Below are 18,637 nucleotides of genomic sequence, written 5' to 3'. Positions count from 1 at the left end.
GTGACTAATCGCCACAATAAACAGAAAGAAAACTCTCAATATATTAAGGCAGTATCACTTTGGGATCTGACTAGTCTAGGAATAATATTAGCTGGAATCACAACAGAAGACTAATGTGGAACATAACCAGTTGGGCCATTAGCCTGTTTTGATAATATAAGTACAGTGTATTCTGAGATAACTATTTGCTAGGAGAAAGGGTATGTGATTTCTGATGTCCAGAAGTTGTGAATGTTTAATATCTGGGTTATTTTCAGGTGTGTTCACACTTTGTCTTGTTTCTTCTCCTTTTCCTGACTAGGTATTTCACTTCAACACCATCTATGCTAAGAAGAACTGGGTTCAGGCACACATGTTCTGCTATGAGCAAGGTGCTCACTTGCTCAGCATCAGCAACTTTGAAGAGGAGAAGTTTACAGAGAAACTGGTTAATGAGATCTTTGGGTGAGTCAGTGAGCACAGATTTGAAAGATGGTCAGTGGGCTGGGTGGGGCAGCTACTGGTTCCTGGATTCTATCTTTTTCAAATTTGTTGCCTTGACGTTATCACTGGATAAAGCCTGAGGAGATGGAATCTGGTCAATGTTCTCTCTGATCTGCACGGCCCGTCAGCTACTCAGAAGTTCCCCTGAGGTTCTGCAGTCACTGATTGGCGTGCACACTGATTGGTGTGCTGATGTATTGACTTGCAGTTTCAGGAGCTAGTGTAATGCATAGGTTTCAGAAATCGATGCGCCAAATTAAAAAAATTGTGAGGGAGTATTGGATCTAGTCCTTGGAAATAGCCTTTAGGTTTTTGACCACTAAGCTAAGAAATAAGAAGGGGATGGTGACTTTATTGGGGTTGTACTACAGACCCCCAAATAGTCAACAGAAATTAGAGGAACAAATATGCAGGGAGACTGGAGAAGACTTGCAGGAGCAATTGGATTGTGATAGTAGGGGATTTTAAATTTTCAGACATAGACTAGGACTGCCATAGCATTAAAGGCTGAAATGGGGTGAAATTTGTTAAGTGCCTTCAGAAAATTTCCTCAAGCAGTATATAGAGGGTCCTACTCGAGAATGGGCAAAACTCGACCTACTCTTGGGAAATAGGGCAGGACAGGTGACAGTGGGGGAGCAATTTGGGACCAGTGACCTTTGTTCTATTAATTTTAAAATAGATATGGAGAAGGAAAACCTGGTCTTCAGGTTTTCTAAATTCGGGCAACGTGAATTTTGACGGAATTACACAGGAGCTTGCAGGGGTTGATTGGTGTAGTTTGTTTGTCGGCAAAGGAACCTCTGGTAAGTGGGAGGCCTTTAAAAATTAGATAGCTAGAGTTCAAGGTTTGTATGTTCCTGTGAGGGTGAAGAGCAAGGAACAAGGAACCCTAGATGACAAGGGGGCTGTTGAAGCTTTGACCAGTTGGATTAAGGGAATCTCTGAAGGTATATCGGGGATACAGGAGTTGGCAACTGGATTAAGGGAACCCTGAAGGTATATTGGGGAGACAGGAGTTGGCAGCTGGATAAAGTGAATCCTGAAGGTATATTGGGGAGACAGGAGTTGGCAGTTGGATTTAGGGAATCCCTGAAGGTACATTGGGGATACAGGAATTGGCAGCTGGATTAAGTGAATCCCTGAAGGTATGTAGGGGATACAGGAGTTTAATTAAGAAGGAAATCAGCAGTGTGAAAAGGGGGCATGAGACAGCCTTGGCTGAGAAGATTAGGGTGAATCCAAAAAGGTTCTTTAATTATAGTAAAGGAAGGAAAAATAATAACTGGAGAGAGAATAGGACCCTTCAAGGACCACAGTGGACATGTATGTGTGGAACCACAGGACTTGGGCGAGGTCCTCAATGAATATTTCTCCTCTTTGTTTACTGTGGAGAAAGACATGAAGAGTTAGGAATTCAGGGAAGTTAGTGGTGATATCTTTGGGATAGTCCATTTTACAGTATAGGAGGTGCTGGATGTATTAGAACATATGAAGGTGAATAAATCTCCTGGTCCTGATCAGATATATCCAAGAAGGGAAGAAATTGCAAGGCCCGTGGCTGATTTTTTTGCATTATCATTAGCCAAGGGTGAGGTCCCTGAAGACTGGAGGGTAGCAAATGTCATTCCCATGTTCAAGAAGGGCTACAAAGATAATCTAGAGAATTATAGACCAGTAAGTCTAATATCTGTGGTCAGCAAATTACTTGACAAAATTATGAGATAAGATATACATGGATTTGGATCAGGAGTAGTCAGCATGGCTTTGTGCATAAGAGATCATGCCTCACAAATTTGTTAGAGTTCTTTGATGATGTGACTAGGAAGGTTGATGAGGGCAGGACAGTAGATGTAGTCTGTATGGATTTCAGTAAGGCCTTTGATAAGGCTCCACATGGTAGGCAGCTGTGGTAGGTTAGATCGCATGGAATCTAGGGGGAGCTGGCAAACTGGATACAAACTGGCTTGTTGGTAGGAAGCAAATGGCAATAGTGGAAGGATGCTTGTCGAACTGGAGGCCTGTGACTAGTGGTGTGCCTCAGGAGTCGGTACTGGGCCCATTACTGTTTGTTATCTGTAATAATGGTTTAGAGAAGAATGTACAAGGCATGATTAGTACGTTTGCAGATGATACTAAAATATGCAGTATCATGAACAGTGAGAAAGGTTATCAGAAATTGCAGCAGGACCTCAATCAGCTGGGGGAGTGGGCTGAGAAATGGCAAATGGAGTTTAATATAGAGAGTCTTGCATTTGGAAAGTCAAATCAAGGTAGGAGCTTTATGGTTAATGGTAGGGCCTTCGGGAGTGTAGTGGAACAGTGGGGCCTTGGAGTTCAGGTACGTGGTTCTCTGAAAGCGGAGTGAGGGGTAGACAGGGCAGTGAAGAAGACATTTGGCACACTGGCCTTCATCAGTCATGGTATAGAAGTTGGGAAGTTATATTGAAGTTGTACAGGACATTGGTGAAGCTGCACTTGGAGTATTGTGTTCAGTTTTGGTCACCCATGCTATGGGAAGGATGTTATTAAACTGGAAAGTATACAGAAGAAATTTACAAGGATGTTGCCTGGACTCAAGGGTCTGAGTTATAGGGAAAGGTTGGACAAGTTAGGACCTCTTTCTTTAGAGCATTGGACGCTGAGGACGTATCGTGTAGAGGTGTATAAAATCATGAGGGGCATGGATAGAGTGAATGTACTCAGTGTTTTTCCCAGAGTTGGGGAATTGAGGACTAGAAGGCATCAGTTTAAGGTTAGAGGGGAAATAATAAAAAGGAACGTGAGGAACAACTTGTTTACACAAAAGCACATGGAATGAGCTGCTTGTGAAAGTGGTTGAAGCAGGTACATCAACAACATTTAAAAGCATTTTGACAAATACATGGATTGATAAGGTTTAGAAAGATATGGGCAAAGTTCAAGGAAATCGGATTAGCATAGATGAATATTTTGGTCTGCATGGACGAGTTTTGGGCTGAAGGGCTTGTCTTCGTGCTATAGGACTCTACAACTCTTAAGCTCATCATGTACATACTTAAACAGCCCACTGTCTTAAAGACTCGAATCACAGCATGCCTCACCTTCAACAAAATGATCTGGAAGATTTCTTCTGATTCCAAAATTCTGTCCTGTTTACTCTCAACTCTCAGTAATTTTCACAAGTTATGTCAAAACCTACAATCCCTGTCTACACACCCCTCCCTCTCTCTCTCTCTGATCCCCATAATCCCAATAACATTATAAGTAAAAAGGGAGCAGGAGTCGGATATCTTTGGCATTATGGCATATTCAAATTCCCACCTTCCATTGCTCTATGGGAAAAAGAATTCCAAAGACTGACAGCCCTCCGAGAATATCTCCATGTCTCCAAATTTATTTATCCCCATAAATGGAGACCCTGTAACTTTAAACTGTGCTCCCTAGTTCTAGATTATACCACAAGGGAAATATACAGCAACTACTACGACAGGCCTATTTAGAATCTTATTTCAACAAAATAATTTTTCATTCTTCTAAACCCCGAGAAGCAATGGCCCAAAGTGCTCAGAAACTCTTCAAGTGACAAACCTCTTCATCCCAGGAACCAGTTTAATAAACCTTCTCTGAAGAGCTTTCCAATGTAAGTTTGACATTCCTTTAATAAGGAAACCAAAACTGTATGAAATACTCTAGCTATGGTCTAAATCAGTGCCTTCTACATCTGTCCCAAGACTTTCTACTTACCTCTTCAGTAGTTTGATAGTTATTTAGTGTACCTAGAATCATTGAATCATAGAATTCCTATTGAGCAGAAAGAGGCCATTCAGCTCATTGAGTCTGTACTGACCCTCTGAAGGGCATTCCTCCCTCCTACCCCATTCCCATAACCCTGTATGAAGTTTTCTACTATGGCTAGCCCACATCACTGGACACTATGGGGCAATTTCTTTCATAATGGCCAATCCAACTAACTTGCACATCATCTGACTGTGGAAGGAAAGTGGAACACCTGGAGGAAACCCATGCAGAGACAGGGAGAACATGCAAGCTTCACACAGGCCGTCACACAAGCTGCAATTGAACCCGGGTCCCTACTGCTGTGAGACAGCAGTGCTAACCTGTATGCTAATCTTTTGTGATTCATACACAGGAACCCCCAGATCCCTGTGTGCAACATTTCACATTCTGTTTTCATGCAAATAATGTTCTGTTGTCCCATCGTTCTGCTAAAATGAACAACCTCACATTTTCCCAAATTTCCATTTACTATTTTTTTTGGTCCACTCACTTATTCTATCATTTTTGCTTTGAAGATGCTCTTTATCTTTGCCTCAATTTATTCTCCTACCAACTTTGTGTCATCGGCAAATTTCACAATATAGCCAGTAAGTCCTTTACGTTTAAGTTGTCATTATAGATTGTAAATAGTCAAGACCCCAACAATGATACTTTGGCATTCCACTATTAGATTACCAAACTGAAAATTTATGGATGTAGGTTTGCTCACTGAATTGGAAGTTTCATTTCCAGACATTTCGTCACCCTACTAGGGCTGCATGGTGGCTCAGTGGTTAGCACTGCAGCCTCACAGCACCAGGTGCCTGGGTTCAATTCCAGCCTCGGGCAACTGTCCATGTGGAGTTTGCACATTTTTCCTGTGTCTGCGTGGGTTTCCTCCGGGTGCTCCAGCTTCCTCCCACAGTAAAAAATGAGGTCTGCAGATGCTGGCGATCACAGCTGAAAATGTGTTGCTGGTCAAAGCACAGCAGGCCAGGCAGCATCTCAGGAATAGGGAATTCGACAGGCAAGGCTACTCTCTCTCATTCCTGATGAAGGGCGTATGCTCGAAACGTCGAATTCCCTATTCCTGAGATGCTGCCTGGCCTGCTGTGCTTTGACCAGCAACACATTTTCAGCTCCTCCCACAGTCCAAAGATGTGCAGGTTAGCTGGATTGGCCATGCTAAATTAGGTGCATAGTGTTAGGTGCATTAGTCAGAGGGATATGGGTCTGGGTGGGTTACTCTTCAGAGGGTCGATGTGGACTTGTTGGGCCAAAGGGCCTGTTTCCACACTGTAGGGAATCTAATCTACTAGGTAACATCCTCAGTGGGCCTCCAGGTGAAGCACTGTTGATAATTCTTGCTTTCTATTTATATGTTTGGGTTTCTTTGGGTTGGTGATGTCATTTTCTGTGGTGACATAATTTCTTGTGGTGATGTCATTTCCTGTTTTTTTTCCTCAGGGGGTGGTAGATGGGGTCTAACTCGATGTGTTTGTTGATAGAGTTCCAGTTGGAATGCTATATTTCTAGGAATTCTCATGCGTGTCTCTGTTTGGCTTGTCCTAGAATGGATGTGCTGACCCAACTGAAGTGGTGTCCTTCCTTCTCTGTACATAAGGATACTAGTGACAGAGGATCATGTCGTTTTGTGGCTAGTTGATGTTCATGTATCCTGGTGGCTAGTTTTCTGCCTGTTTGTCCAATGTAGTGTTTGTTACTGTTCTTGCAAGGTATTTTGTAAACAACATTAGTTTTGCTTGTTGTCAATATAGGGTCTTTCAAGTTCATCAGCTGCTGTTTTAATGTGTTGGCAGGTTTGTGGGCTACCACAATTTATTTCAAATTGTGTCCAGTTAGCTAGTCCTCGATCCATGTTAATGTATCACCTCAGCACTATGAGCTCTTATCTTGTGCTCTAACCTTCTAGCCTTATCAAATGTCTTTTGAGAATTCAAATGTGCTTCATCTATTGGTTTCCCTTTATCCATTCTGCTTGATACATCCTTTTGGAACTCTAACACAATTACCCTTTCACAAAACCATGTTGAATGTCTGCTTGTATTATGATTTTCTAAATGTCCTGCTCCTATCTCATTAATAATTGATACCAGCAATTTCCCAATGATAGATGTTAGACCTTTCTACTGGAATGGAAGAGAGGGCTGTGTCTTGCAGCCTACCCTGAAGGATAACTCACTTGGCAGACCTAAGTAGTTAGGTCTCCTCATTAGCTTCCATGTAGCTCATGGAAGCTAATGAGGAGATCTATCTTAAGCATAACTACCCAGACAAGAGTTAGGAACAGCAGATATTTTACACTCAGGAATAACTGCATGAAATTCCAACATTCCAATAATGAATGAACTTGAAAAATATTTCTTAGTTGTTGAGCATTTTGGATAACTTTACATTTAAACAGTGCCTTTCACAATGTAAGACATATCAATGTAAGAATTTCAGCCTGTTTATCTCCCTCCTGATTTTATTGGAGTTTACTATAATGGAAATAATATGGAGGTGATGTACAGTCAGCTATTAATTCATTGTGTCAAAGAGCCAATGATTCTGAACCCAACAGAATCATAGAATCCCTACAATGTGGAAGTAGGCCATTCAGCCCACCGAATCACCACTGACCCTCTGAAGAACATCCCACCCAGACAGCAGTCCTACCCTAATCTTGTAACCCTGCATTTCTCACCTAACCTACATATCCCTGAACATTATAGGTAATTTAGCATTGCCAGTCCACCTAACCTGCACATCTTTGGACTGTGGGAAGAAACCAGCAAACTCCACACAGTTACGAGGCTGGAATTGAACCTGGGCCTCTGGCACTGTGAGGCAGTAATGCTAACCATTGGGCCCATGGACACACTCCAAACCAAGTGACTACTGAAGGATTAGTGGATGAAACAGATTAGCGGATTCTCTCCCGTATGCTAATTAACATGTATGCTGACACTCACTTTTGGTTGACTTTATTTGAAACAGTCACAGCAAAGCAGAGCTGGCTTTGATTTTGGAAGGTTAGATTACTTAATGTGGAAACAGGCCCTTCGGCCCAACAAGTCCACACCGAACCTCTGAAGAGTAACCCACCCAGACCCATTCCCCTCCATTTACCCCTTCACCTAACACTACAGCAATTTAGCATGGTCAATTCACCTAACCTGCACATCTTTGGACTGTGGGAGGAAACTGGAGTACCCGGTGGAAACGCACACAGACATGGGGAGAATGTGCAAACTCCACACAGACAGTTGCCTGAGGCGGGATTTGAACGTGGGTCTCTGGCACTGTGAAGGGCATCCCACTCAGACTCAACCCCCTCCCCCCTCTCGATACCTGCATTTCCTGTGGCCAATTCACCGCAAACTGCACATTTTGGACTGTGGGAGGAAACCAGAGTACCAGAGGAAAGCCACACAGACACAGGGAGAATGTGCAAATTCCACAGCCGAAGCTGGAATCGAACCCTGGTCCCTGGTGCTGTGAGGAAACAGTGCTAACCACTGAGTCACTGTGCCGCCCCTACTGCAGGCGGCTCTGTCCTGTCTCTGTAAATGGAATAATCCAACAATGGAAAATTGAATTATTTTTAATAAAATGTTTACTGGAAATTCATGAAGTATGATGAAAATTAGTTATTGTCTATTTCTACTTCGTAGAGAGTCAGAGGATCACGATTATCATTGGTTCTGGCTTGGATTGAACCGACGAAACCCAGGGACAGAACAAAGCTGGGTATGGAGTGATGGAACAGGGGTGAGTATCTGTCTGAATGACCAAGTCACAGGCTGACTTGCTTGAGTGGGAAGAACAGGGACAGGTTTGTACATGCAGTGTTACAGAATAAGTTTGCATTTCCCACTATAACACTCCACCTGTGTACAAAGCTCCCCTTCCCCTGAGATATCATACACACAATTTAAACATCTCTGGTGTGTCAATTTGTTCCATGTTAGACAGCATATGTATTTGCAACAAGAACAGATGTTGCTGAAGAACCTCAGCAGCAACTGTTGAGAAAAAGCTGAATTAATGTTTTGAGTCCAGTGACCCTTCTTCAGAACTGTATTTTCCCGATTACATGCAAACAACTGAAAACTGTCATAATGGGTGGGTGGAATGAAAACCAGGAACTGTAAGCAATTAGGTGCAAGAACAGAAGGTGCAGGAGATTGCAGAGGTAGGGCAGAGTGAGAACGTGGAGGAATTTGAGAATATATTAGTTAAAATGTAATGCTAAACCAACTTTGCAAGGATGAGACAATGCAGCTGCACTTTGTATAAGGTGAAGTGTATGGGAAGGTAGATGAAGGAACAGCATCAAAGATAGCATTAGAAACAACAACAAAAATGGAAATTGCTGGAAAAGCTTAGCAGATCTGGCATCATTTGTGAAGAGAAATTAGAGTTAACCAGAGTTGGGACCAGTGACCCTTCCTTAGAACTGGAGCAACAATTTGGATAGAAGTAATTGGCACATAGAAAATTACGGGCAGTGTAAGTAACCTAAACCTATTGCATTCTTGCACAGTATTCCTACAACAACTTTGGACGAGATGTCTATGAAGATGATAGCGTCCGACGCTGTGGAGTCATTGACATTGCCTCCTCACTATGGCGAGCAGTACGCTGTGAGAATCAACTGGACTGGATCTGTAAGATCCGCAAAGGTAGGAATGGCAGTGAAGGATGGGTGAAGGAACAATCCAAAAGAATACTTTCAGGGAAATGAAGCTCTGCAAGTGATACCAAGTTTCAGCAAGGTTCAGAACCTGAATGTAAGTCAGTATAGCTGTGCACTACACCAGGTATTGAGTTATTGAGTCCCCTAGCATAATATTTATGAATAAATCTCCCTTTCTTCCCTTTGAGTCCCAGGCAAGCAAGCTTCAGGACATCTGCAGAGGCTGTTAGTTCAGCTGGCACAGGTTCTTCCACAGGCAAACCTGGTACTAATGTGCTTGAGAATGAAATTGTGGGAACCATCATATTAGACAGATGTACAGTGCAGAATTATTGAATGATCAATGTTTTTTTTATCATATCCTTTCATATTCACTTGTCTAATCTCACGTTCTGATTCACTCCCCATGCACCTTAATAATACCCTCCAGTCTATTCCCATCTCGCACTTACTGCCCATACCCAATAATATGACAGTATCAGTAAGAGTGGCCACCGTATAATTCTTGTGGAGACCAAGTCCCACTGTCATATTGAGAAAAATCTCCATTGTGTTGTGTGGCACTATCACCATGTTATATGGGACAGACTTCGAACTGATCAAACAACTCAACTGGGTATCCATGAAGTGCTGTGGGCCATCAACAGCAGTAGAATTGTACTTCAGCACAATCTGTAACTTTATGGCCCAGCATATACCCCACTCAACCATTACTATGAACCCTGGGGATCAACCCTAGTTCAATGCAGAGTGCAGGAGGGCATGTCAGGAGCACCACCAGGCATACCTAAAAATGAGATATCAACTTGGTGAAGCTATCAAACAGGACTATTTGCATACCAAACAACATTAACAGCAAGCAATTGATAAAGCTAAGCAATCCCACAACCAACACATCAGATCTAAACTCCTCAGTCCTGCCGTTTTCAGTCGAGAATGGTGGTGGACAATTAAACAACTATTGGAAAAGGAGACTCCACAAACATCCCAACACATCAGCGCCAAGGATAAATCTAAAGCATTTGCAGCAACATTCAGCCAGAAATGCCAAGTGGGTGATTCATCTAGGCCTCCTCCAGTCTTCAGCCAATTCAATTCACTCCATGTGACATCATGGAGTCACTACATACTGCAAAGACTATAGGTTCTGACAACTATCCGGCAATTGTTCTGAAGACTTGTGTTCCAGAACTTGCTGCTCCCCTTGCCAAGCTGTTACAGTATAGTTAAAACACTGGTATCTACCCAACAATGTGGAAAATTTCTCAGGTATGTCCTGTACAAAAAGGACAAATCCAACCTGGTCAGTTATCGCCCCGTCTGTCTATTCTCAATCATCAGTAAAGTGATGGAGGGTATCATCAGCAGTGCTATCAAGCAGCACCTGCTCAGTGATGCCCAGTTTGGGTTCCACCAGGACCACTCAGCTCCTGAGCTCATTACAGCTTTGATTCAAATACGGCCGAAAGATCTGATTTCCAGAGGTGAGGTGAGAGTTACAGCCCTTGACATCAAGGCTGTATTCAACGGCATGTGGCGTCAAGGAGCCCTAGCAAAACTGGAATCAGTGGGTATCGGGGGCAGACTCTCCACTGGTTGAAGTCATATCTGGAAGATGTTGTGATTGTTGGAGGTCAAACATCTCAGCTTCAGGATATCTCTGCTGGAGTTCCTCAGGGTAGTGTCCTAAGCCCAATCAACTTCAGCTACTTCATTCACATCCCATGAGTGAATAAAAGAGGGTCCCAGTCTAATCCACTCATTTCCCACACCTTACGATAAATATTTCAAGTATCCGTCTCTTTTGAAATCATTTATGGATTCAGAGTAAATGTGTTCCAGATAATTCTGTGAAGAGCTTTTTTTGTCACTTGTACTCATAGAAAGTCCCTGACTGCTTTTTGTCATTTACCTGAATCTGCTCTCTCTCTCTCGCACTGCCCTCTCACTGTCGAATGAAAATAATCTGACACTGTGCATCTTACTTTAACGTTTCATAATTGTGATGGTGTTTATCTCTTTTCTCCAAGTTTCCCAAATGCCTCCATTTCCTAAACAGTAAATATATCACTCCACCTGAAACATTATTTTAGATTGTGCTTCTGTGACCTTATGAGGGAGTGTATTCCACATTCTCACAACTCTGTGTCTGAGGTGATTGTTGCTTTATTCTTATGGATATGATCAGATTTTAATATTACTTCTTCTGGACAACTCAACCCCCACGTAAATTGCACACGTTATTTTAACATGCAAAGAAATTCCCAGGACTGGTGGTTAATCCCACCCCTGTGAAGAAATGAATGATGGATCATTCCTGTTGTCTTGAAATATTTTGATTTGTTACAGTAATATGCATTAGGGGGGCACCTACTGGATATAAGTGGCATTGAAAGTTAGACAGATTTTTCAGTGAGCTGACTGAAAACATATGGAGTCTCTCTGCCTGTTAGCGGAGCCACAGTACTAGTCAATGTGTTGCAGCCAGATAGCATGTAAAGAATGGATTTGAGTTAGCGGAAGTGCAGTCGAGTCTGGAGCATACATAATGTCAAGATGAGCAGACTGTCAACACCTCTGTTGGCTATGTCAGAAGGTTATTTGTGCTAAATAAAGGAACATCGTGGAATCTCAATCATAATCTAGTGATTAGTGAGCTTGTACTAATGGGCCAGATGCCAACTTGCAAATTCTATCCATTGAAAATGGCATTCTGTACTTAAAAATAAAAAGAAATAGATAGAGAATTTGAATTCTGGGCTTTACACAGGATATTACCAGCAGGATATTACCAGCCGCACAGCAGTATGCTCAATGTTTTCAGAGACAACTGTAAGAGGGCAAATGATTTGACTTCGATCAGTGAGTTTTGCAAATCCTGAGGGAAAACATGAAACACATTAAAGAGTTCTATTCACTATATATTAGGGAAGGTTATGTCCTGGATTCAAAGTGTGAATTATGGATAGCTGCCATTAAAAGTGCAGCTTAAATAAATACAATTCATCAAATGTCACTTCTCCTCTTCGGGTTGGTAGATTATTTAAGCTCCACTTTCTTTCAGCTGCTAGGCTGATGTTGCAGTGCAGAGTAAGACAATGTTGGCAGGTATAGAATCTCAGCCTATCTGAAAAGAAAGCAGAAATTGCTAGAGAAGCTTCGCAGGTTTGGTAGCATCTGTGGGAAGAAAGCAGAGTTAACATTTTGAGTCTGATGACTCTTCATCAGCTTATCTTTTGGTTGAAGTTACATAACAATTCCATGGTGCTAGTGGAAGAAGAGCAGAGTGTTTGCCACAATTCCTGGCCAATATTCCAAAAACCCTTGATCTGATTGTTATTTTGGTTGGCTTTGCATTTAGTTGTGATAGCACAGAGATGGAACAACTGCACTCCAAGATTAATTCATTTGCTGCAAGTCATTTTTGGGAATTGTGAAAAAAGACTTTGATTTATTTGGCGCTTTTCACGACATCAAAAAGCACATTACAGCTAATGAAGTCAAATATGTTTTGAAGTGTAATCGCCATCGGAAAGTATTGTGTTTCAGTTCATGCTCTTTCTTCTTCTCACATTAAACCTAATGGATCTCTTACAACCAGCAAAAGTTGAAGTCTCCAAAGTGACAAATAGGAAGAGTACATGAATAATTACACAGCATACTTTATTAGACTTAATGAAATCATGCTTGATGACAGTCAATTGGCAGGTCTGTTGTATGTTATTATTATTTGAAGTAAAGTTTATTTGGTCAAACCCATGTCAAAAAAGTGCATGTAAAATGACTGGTAAATATTCATTTGTCATACTCTGACATTAAAACATAGAATCTCAGTTAAAGAGTATCTATATAAAATAGCCATCAAACTACTCAAGAAGTCGTTTATTGGCGTCAAGAATAACATATTGATCAAATCATTTCTATCAGTGAAAAAGTAGCACCAAGGACACGTAAGAGGCCACTGAATCCCACCCTCAAGCATGGACCACCATTCCAGTAGAATGTTGTTGATCTGTATCTCAAGTGCATTTACCCCCCTTTGTTCCGTGTTCCACAATACCTTTAGAGGAGAAAGTGAGGTCTGCAGATGCTGGAGATCAGAGCTGAAAATGTGTTGCTGGAAAAGCGCAGGTCAGGCAGCATCCAAGGAACAGGAGATTCGACGTTTCGGGCATAAGCCCTTCATCAGGAATGTCTTATGCCCGAAACGTTGAATCTCCTGTTCCTTGGATGCTGCCTGACCTGCTGCGCTTTTCCAGCAACGCATTTTCAGCCCACAATACCCTTACCTGACCTAACCTCAATCTTGAAAGCTGCAGTTGACCTGTGATGAATGTTCATAATAAATTAGTATTTGGGGACTTGGGTTCTAAAGTAGAGATAAACGGGTTTTTTGTTTTGAGTTCTATCAAGGTTTTTTTTTAAGGGCCAGAGACTTTTCTCAAGTAGTGGGTCAGAACAGTCTTTCTAAAAAATGATGTGACTTCATTTAAAAGACCTGATGAAATAATTACTAGTGTTTACTAAGAGAGGCCAGTAGAGAAGGAACATAAGCCAGTGCCATTGAGAGAAAAGATCTACACAGCAGAAGAGCAGTTTAGGTTTGGCAACCTCTAGGTCACCAGAGCTGGAAAGAAGTCTTAAAACTGTTGTAGCTAATGGAGACAGCATCCTGCTCTCCAGTCAAAGTATTAGAAAAGTCTTTCCTAGGTCTTTCTCCATTATTCCTGATCCACCTGAAAAAGGCAGCTGCCAGATAAGGACTGCCCCTCAATGAGGACTGCATCCTATCACTGAGCACTTGCTCATATGCTTCATTCCTAGGGGCTAATAGTTTCTTTTGTCCATACCAATGTGACCCCTACTACCCTATGGGTAGAATAGCTACCCAAAAGTCAGGGTGATCACGTTCTTCTTTGCCCACTTCCCAGCTCAAGGTCAATTATATTGTGCCAGGAACATCATCTGGCTCTAAGCACTTGCAAACATAATACACTCCATCCACTGGTTTCCTACTAACTTAGAATGATGGTTTTAGAATTGTTTATGGTTTTGTAGAGAGAACATATTAATTCCGTGTCAGCTTATTTCTTAACTTCTTTACAATGAATAAAATACCCATTTATTAAGAGTCTTAATTTCTCATAAAATAGTGTCAGAAAGGAATAAGGAGAATTCACAGCCTGTTCACACTCAGAACCATGATCATCTGCTGAAGAAAGGTTTTACAAACAACATAGTTCCTGTTCAAGATCTCTACAGCAAAGTATGTGTCTTTCAACATCAGAATCTAGATGTCCTCTGAAGTGTAATGGTAACAGTCTGAGCCATTTCATCCTTTGGTGTCAGTTCACTGGTAATAGTGCAGGTGGAGAAAACCTGACAATGATGATACCATTGATGATATCATCATTGTCAGCACATAATGAATTATTCAGCATCTAACCTTTACTCCGCACTCAAATTGCCAGCAAGTTGGAATTAAAATGTTTGGGACTGGTCATTCAGGGTTATCTAAAGACCACACTGAAAGCAAGCAAGTGCTGAAAATACCACTGCCAGACAAAGTGTCAGCTACAGGGCAGTGGCAATGTTAACCAGGGTGACGGAGGGCAGGATGGGTGTACACTCATCACCTGATCAAGGCTAATTAATACTTTAAAAGCTTGTTAAGAGCTCATCAAAGTTGGAAACTACTGAAGAGGTGGAACGGTTTCCCAGGTATTGAGTGGGAGTATCCATAGCCCCTTGAGAGGGTCAGCGGGACAAAGGAGGACTGAGCTGCTGGGATTGAGGCACCTGCACAGGTGGCAAGGAGATGGGAGAGGAGAAGGGCATTGGATAGAAAAAGGGCAGGAGGCAGCAGAGGCCAAACTCTCAACACAGGATCCACTTATGAAGGTGGAGCTACCTGGAGATGACCAATAGCCAGTGCTGCGGACTTACCACACATGTGATAAGTGATATCTGTGATCTTGTGCCAAGGACCTTGCCAGTAGTCATTAAAGTCACTTTACCCTTGAACATCTTCACTTCTGGCTCCTTCATCTCAACTGTGGATCTTCGTGGCATTTTGCGGTAGTAATCACCTCGCCGTGCCATTGAGACCAGGATGCCACGACAGTTGGGCCCTCTGACATTGCAAATATACTACTGCTGTGAAAAGATGGAAAAAAAAGTAATGGTGAGCTACACTGGAGCAAGCACAATGTTTTATCACTATACACTGTGCCTATTTCCACATGTCTGCCTTATAGTATGCATGTGGCATTGGCCATGATGCAGCCACCTTGCATGGCTCAACAGTATCAGGACTGCCTCCCTTGATAGAGCTTGTGTCATTCCTTTCCAAGGAAATGTAGTTACCTCCACTCATTTCTACTGAAGTGGTGGTCTTTCCCATCCCACCACATTAATGAATTGGCTGGCATCCTAAGGGACAAGTGACACCCATCCTGCACAGCGGCAGAGGTTGTTAACATAGTTGTGGCACTCCAAACAAGTTCTCTGGAAAGCGCTATGGCTGCTGGCCTACTCAGTGATAACAACCAGTCTTGCATGGTGTGTGAATGTCTCTTAGCCTTTCTCCCCCACACCAGAGCAACATGCAGGAAGGTGTGACTGAACTATGCAACCACTCAGGATACTGCTTCTGCCATGCCCACATCTCCAGTAGAATTCCTCTGTGGATGGTGGAGGGGGTTGCTGTAATCTTGCAGGTCTGAGTTTGGAGAATGGGTGCTGGGATGATTGCTACAGCAAAGGACATTCTCGTGGCAGCTCCTTCCATGTCAGTCGATGATGTAGACATTATCTTGAAGCTAATTCTAGCTATTAAGTTGGCAGATTTGCTCAACTCCCGTCACAGTGAAATGACACATTTTTTCCAGGCTGCGCACTGCTGCCTCACAGTGCCAGGGACCTGGGTTCAATTCCTGCCTCAGGAACATGTGCAACTGTCTGTGTGGACTTTGCACATTCTCCCTTTGTCTGTGTGGGTTTCCTGGAAGTGCTCCAGTTTCCTCCCACAATCCAAAGATGTGCAGGTCAGGTGAATTGGCTATGCTAAATTGCCCATAGTGTTAGGTGGATTAGTCAGCGGTAAATATAGGGTAGGGGGGGTGGGTTACTCTTTGGAGAATCGGACTTGTTGAGGCCAAATGGCCTGCTTCCATACTGTAGAGAATCTAATCTACACAACTGAGCTTTTTATGTGCTTCTCCTTCTCCAATCATCAAATCACAGCTGTATTTTTCCATCACCACAAAATCACCTATGTTTTCTAATTGACTAATTTACATGCAAAGCCCCGTTACACAGACCATCAAAGGTGAGGAAGCAATAGGGATCAAATGAAGATGGAAAGGGAGATAAAGCATTCCAACCCATGTGCCCATCTTTCTGTAAAGGCAATGATTGTTAGACTTCCTTCATTACTCCATCCTTTGACGTTAATACCTGTCTCTCAGATAGAACCTTATGTCCCAGTGACCTAGTCCCTGGAGGTCCAATCAAACCACCTTACCCTAGTTCTTCTAGCTCAAATTCCAAACTAATTCTATTTTCTTTTGTCTGTTGCTGTTCCAGAGATCCATGTGCCACATGTTGTGTGCCAAATCTGACATGTAGCTCCTTGCACGCACAGTACTTGCGCTTTTTATTGTAGCACAAATCAATGCTGTGGCTGTGACCACTAGCGCACACAGTGCCTTTGGAAACTCCTGATGATAGGTATAAACCATAGGCTAAGGAGTGACATGTTTTTGGAATTTACACTGTTCTAATCAATTCTTCCTTTGTCCCATAGGAGCTGTTGTGAAGGAACCAGAGGGCACTGAAGGTATGTTGCGTTTTATAACGGTGTGGAATAGCAAAACAGAGCTATTGTAATAGGAACATGGTAGGTCATGTCCTCTTTTCCTGCTTATCCACCTTCACCTAAACTTTTGTTATTTTACCAGTCTTATTCAGAGGGAGATGTAATCAGTTTGACGATAGTCAAAAATTGTTTCAAAATGTATTGGTGCATTCAATTTAGGTGTTTTAGCTTCATTTGTTGCATTCTCCTGTTTGGTGTGCAATTGTCATCTGTCATTACTGATTTCTGACTTCAGCATTTCAACTTCATTGAGATTCGTGTTCCTGGCTTTTTAGTTCTAACTTGTAGCTGCAAAATTGCTTCAAAATTTGAATCAGTCAACCATAAAATATGTATGTGTCTCCAGTATATTACATTTAATTGGGACGTGCATCCTGGCTGAAGTGTGGATGTGGGCAGGAGGAAGCTAAGCTTGGTGGAGCACAGAGTTCTTGGAGGATTCTGGGCTTGGGGAGGTTTGGGAGGAGTGAGGCCAAGGAGGGATTTGACAAAAAGGATGAGTATTTTAAAATGCTTCCAGTGCCAGATCAGGGAGCCCTAGAGGATGGTCAGATGGAGCTTAGGATACATATTTGGCTGAGCTCAAATTTAAAGATCGAGTAAGCTGGGAAACCAGCTAGCACAGGAGAACACTGGAATTGTCAAGTGTCGAGGCACTGTAATAAAGACCTAAGAGAATTTTAGCAACAAATCCAGTTGGTTGGGGCAGTGACCCGGCTGCTTTGTGGAGGCAGACGTAGGTGGTTTCGTGATGAAGAGAATATGTGGTTGTAATTTCAGCTCAGAGTCAAATTGCCTGTGAAGGTTGTAAATGTGGGTCCATCTCAGACAGTGAGTGGGTTGGGGTGGGGGGGCAGAGTATGAATGGAGGAAGAGAGTTGATGGTTCTGGAATGAAGTAGACAGGACTGAAAGACATTGTCAGATTTTCAGAGTTGAGTTTTTTCCAGAGGCCATCAAAACTGATAACTGAGATCCCGTTTCAGATGCGGGATAATGATGCAGCTTGTAAGCTCACATCATGCACTCCTTGCCTCGAGTGTTAGGCATCTCATACCATAGAGTCTGGCTCACTTCTCGAGGACTCTTGGTTCATGAAGGAGCCATGAACCATAGTTGTGCTTTGGGAACCTTTTGAAAGATGTATTTGAAATGTCTCATCCATGTTCCCTCCATTCACACAGTGTATACTATGTACTGAAACAATGAACCATATAGTGACAGTTTCAAGTCTTGAAATGTTCTTAGGAAGCAGACCATTCAGAAATCTGCTTTCAAAATTCCACTATTAATGCCCTAATTTGTTCTTACATTAAAGCCAACTTTATAGAGTATCAGAGTCAAGAGTGTGGTGCTGGAAAAGGTCAGGCAGTATCTAAGCAGCAGGAGAATTGATGTTTTGGGCAATAGCCCTTCATCAGGAATGGGCATCACTCTTCATTCCTGATCCTCAATTTCTCCTCCTTTATAGAGTAGCAGTCAGACACTGCCTTTTATAATCAAAGTAAAATCATCTTTATCCCCTTTACATTTCTTAATCTTGTCCAAGTAACATACAGATGTGAGAAAATGAATCAAAAAAGGATAACTTATTGTAATCTCAAAAATTAATCAAAGCGTTTTGAAACAGCAACGGTGAAGGAATGGGAATAAAGTTCCAAGTCAGGGTGGCATATGACTTAGAGGGGAGCTTGTAGGTTGTGATGTTACCATACCTATCCTGAACTTCTCTGATGACCTGAGATGTTAACTCTGCTTCACTCTCCTTACATATTGCCTGATTTGTTGAGTATTTCCAGCACTTTCTGTTTTCAA

The 18,637-nt window shown here is 42.3% G+C and overlaps 1 protein-coding gene across 1 annotated transcript in view; it reads left to right on the top strand.

The window, feature by feature from the left end:
* The window catches only part of mrc2 (mannose receptor, C type 2), a 278,995-nt gene that overhangs the window by 203,977 nt on the left and 56,381 nt on the right, over positions 1-18,637 (top strand). Inside the window, exons 13-16 of the mRNA XM_060848970.1 lie at positions 302-444; positions 7,920-8,016; positions 8,792-8,930; positions 16,752-16,784. Coding sequence (XP_060704953.1) covers positions 302-444; positions 7,920-8,016; positions 8,792-8,930; positions 16,752-16,784 — 412 coding nt within the window. The remainder of the gene's footprint in view (positions 1-301; positions 445-7,919; positions 8,017-8,791; positions 8,931-16,751; positions 16,785-18,637) is intronic.

The sequence above is a fragment of the Hemiscyllium ocellatum genome, chromosome 32, assembly GCF_020745735.1.
Source record: "Hemiscyllium ocellatum isolate sHemOce1 chromosome 32, sHemOce1.pat.X.cur, whole genome shotgun sequence".
In the NCBI taxonomy this organism is placed as follows: domain Eukaryota; kingdom Metazoa; phylum Chordata; class Chondrichthyes; order Orectolobiformes; family Hemiscylliidae; genus Hemiscyllium; species Hemiscyllium ocellatum.
This window is presented reverse-complemented; position numbering and strand designations above follow the sequence as displayed.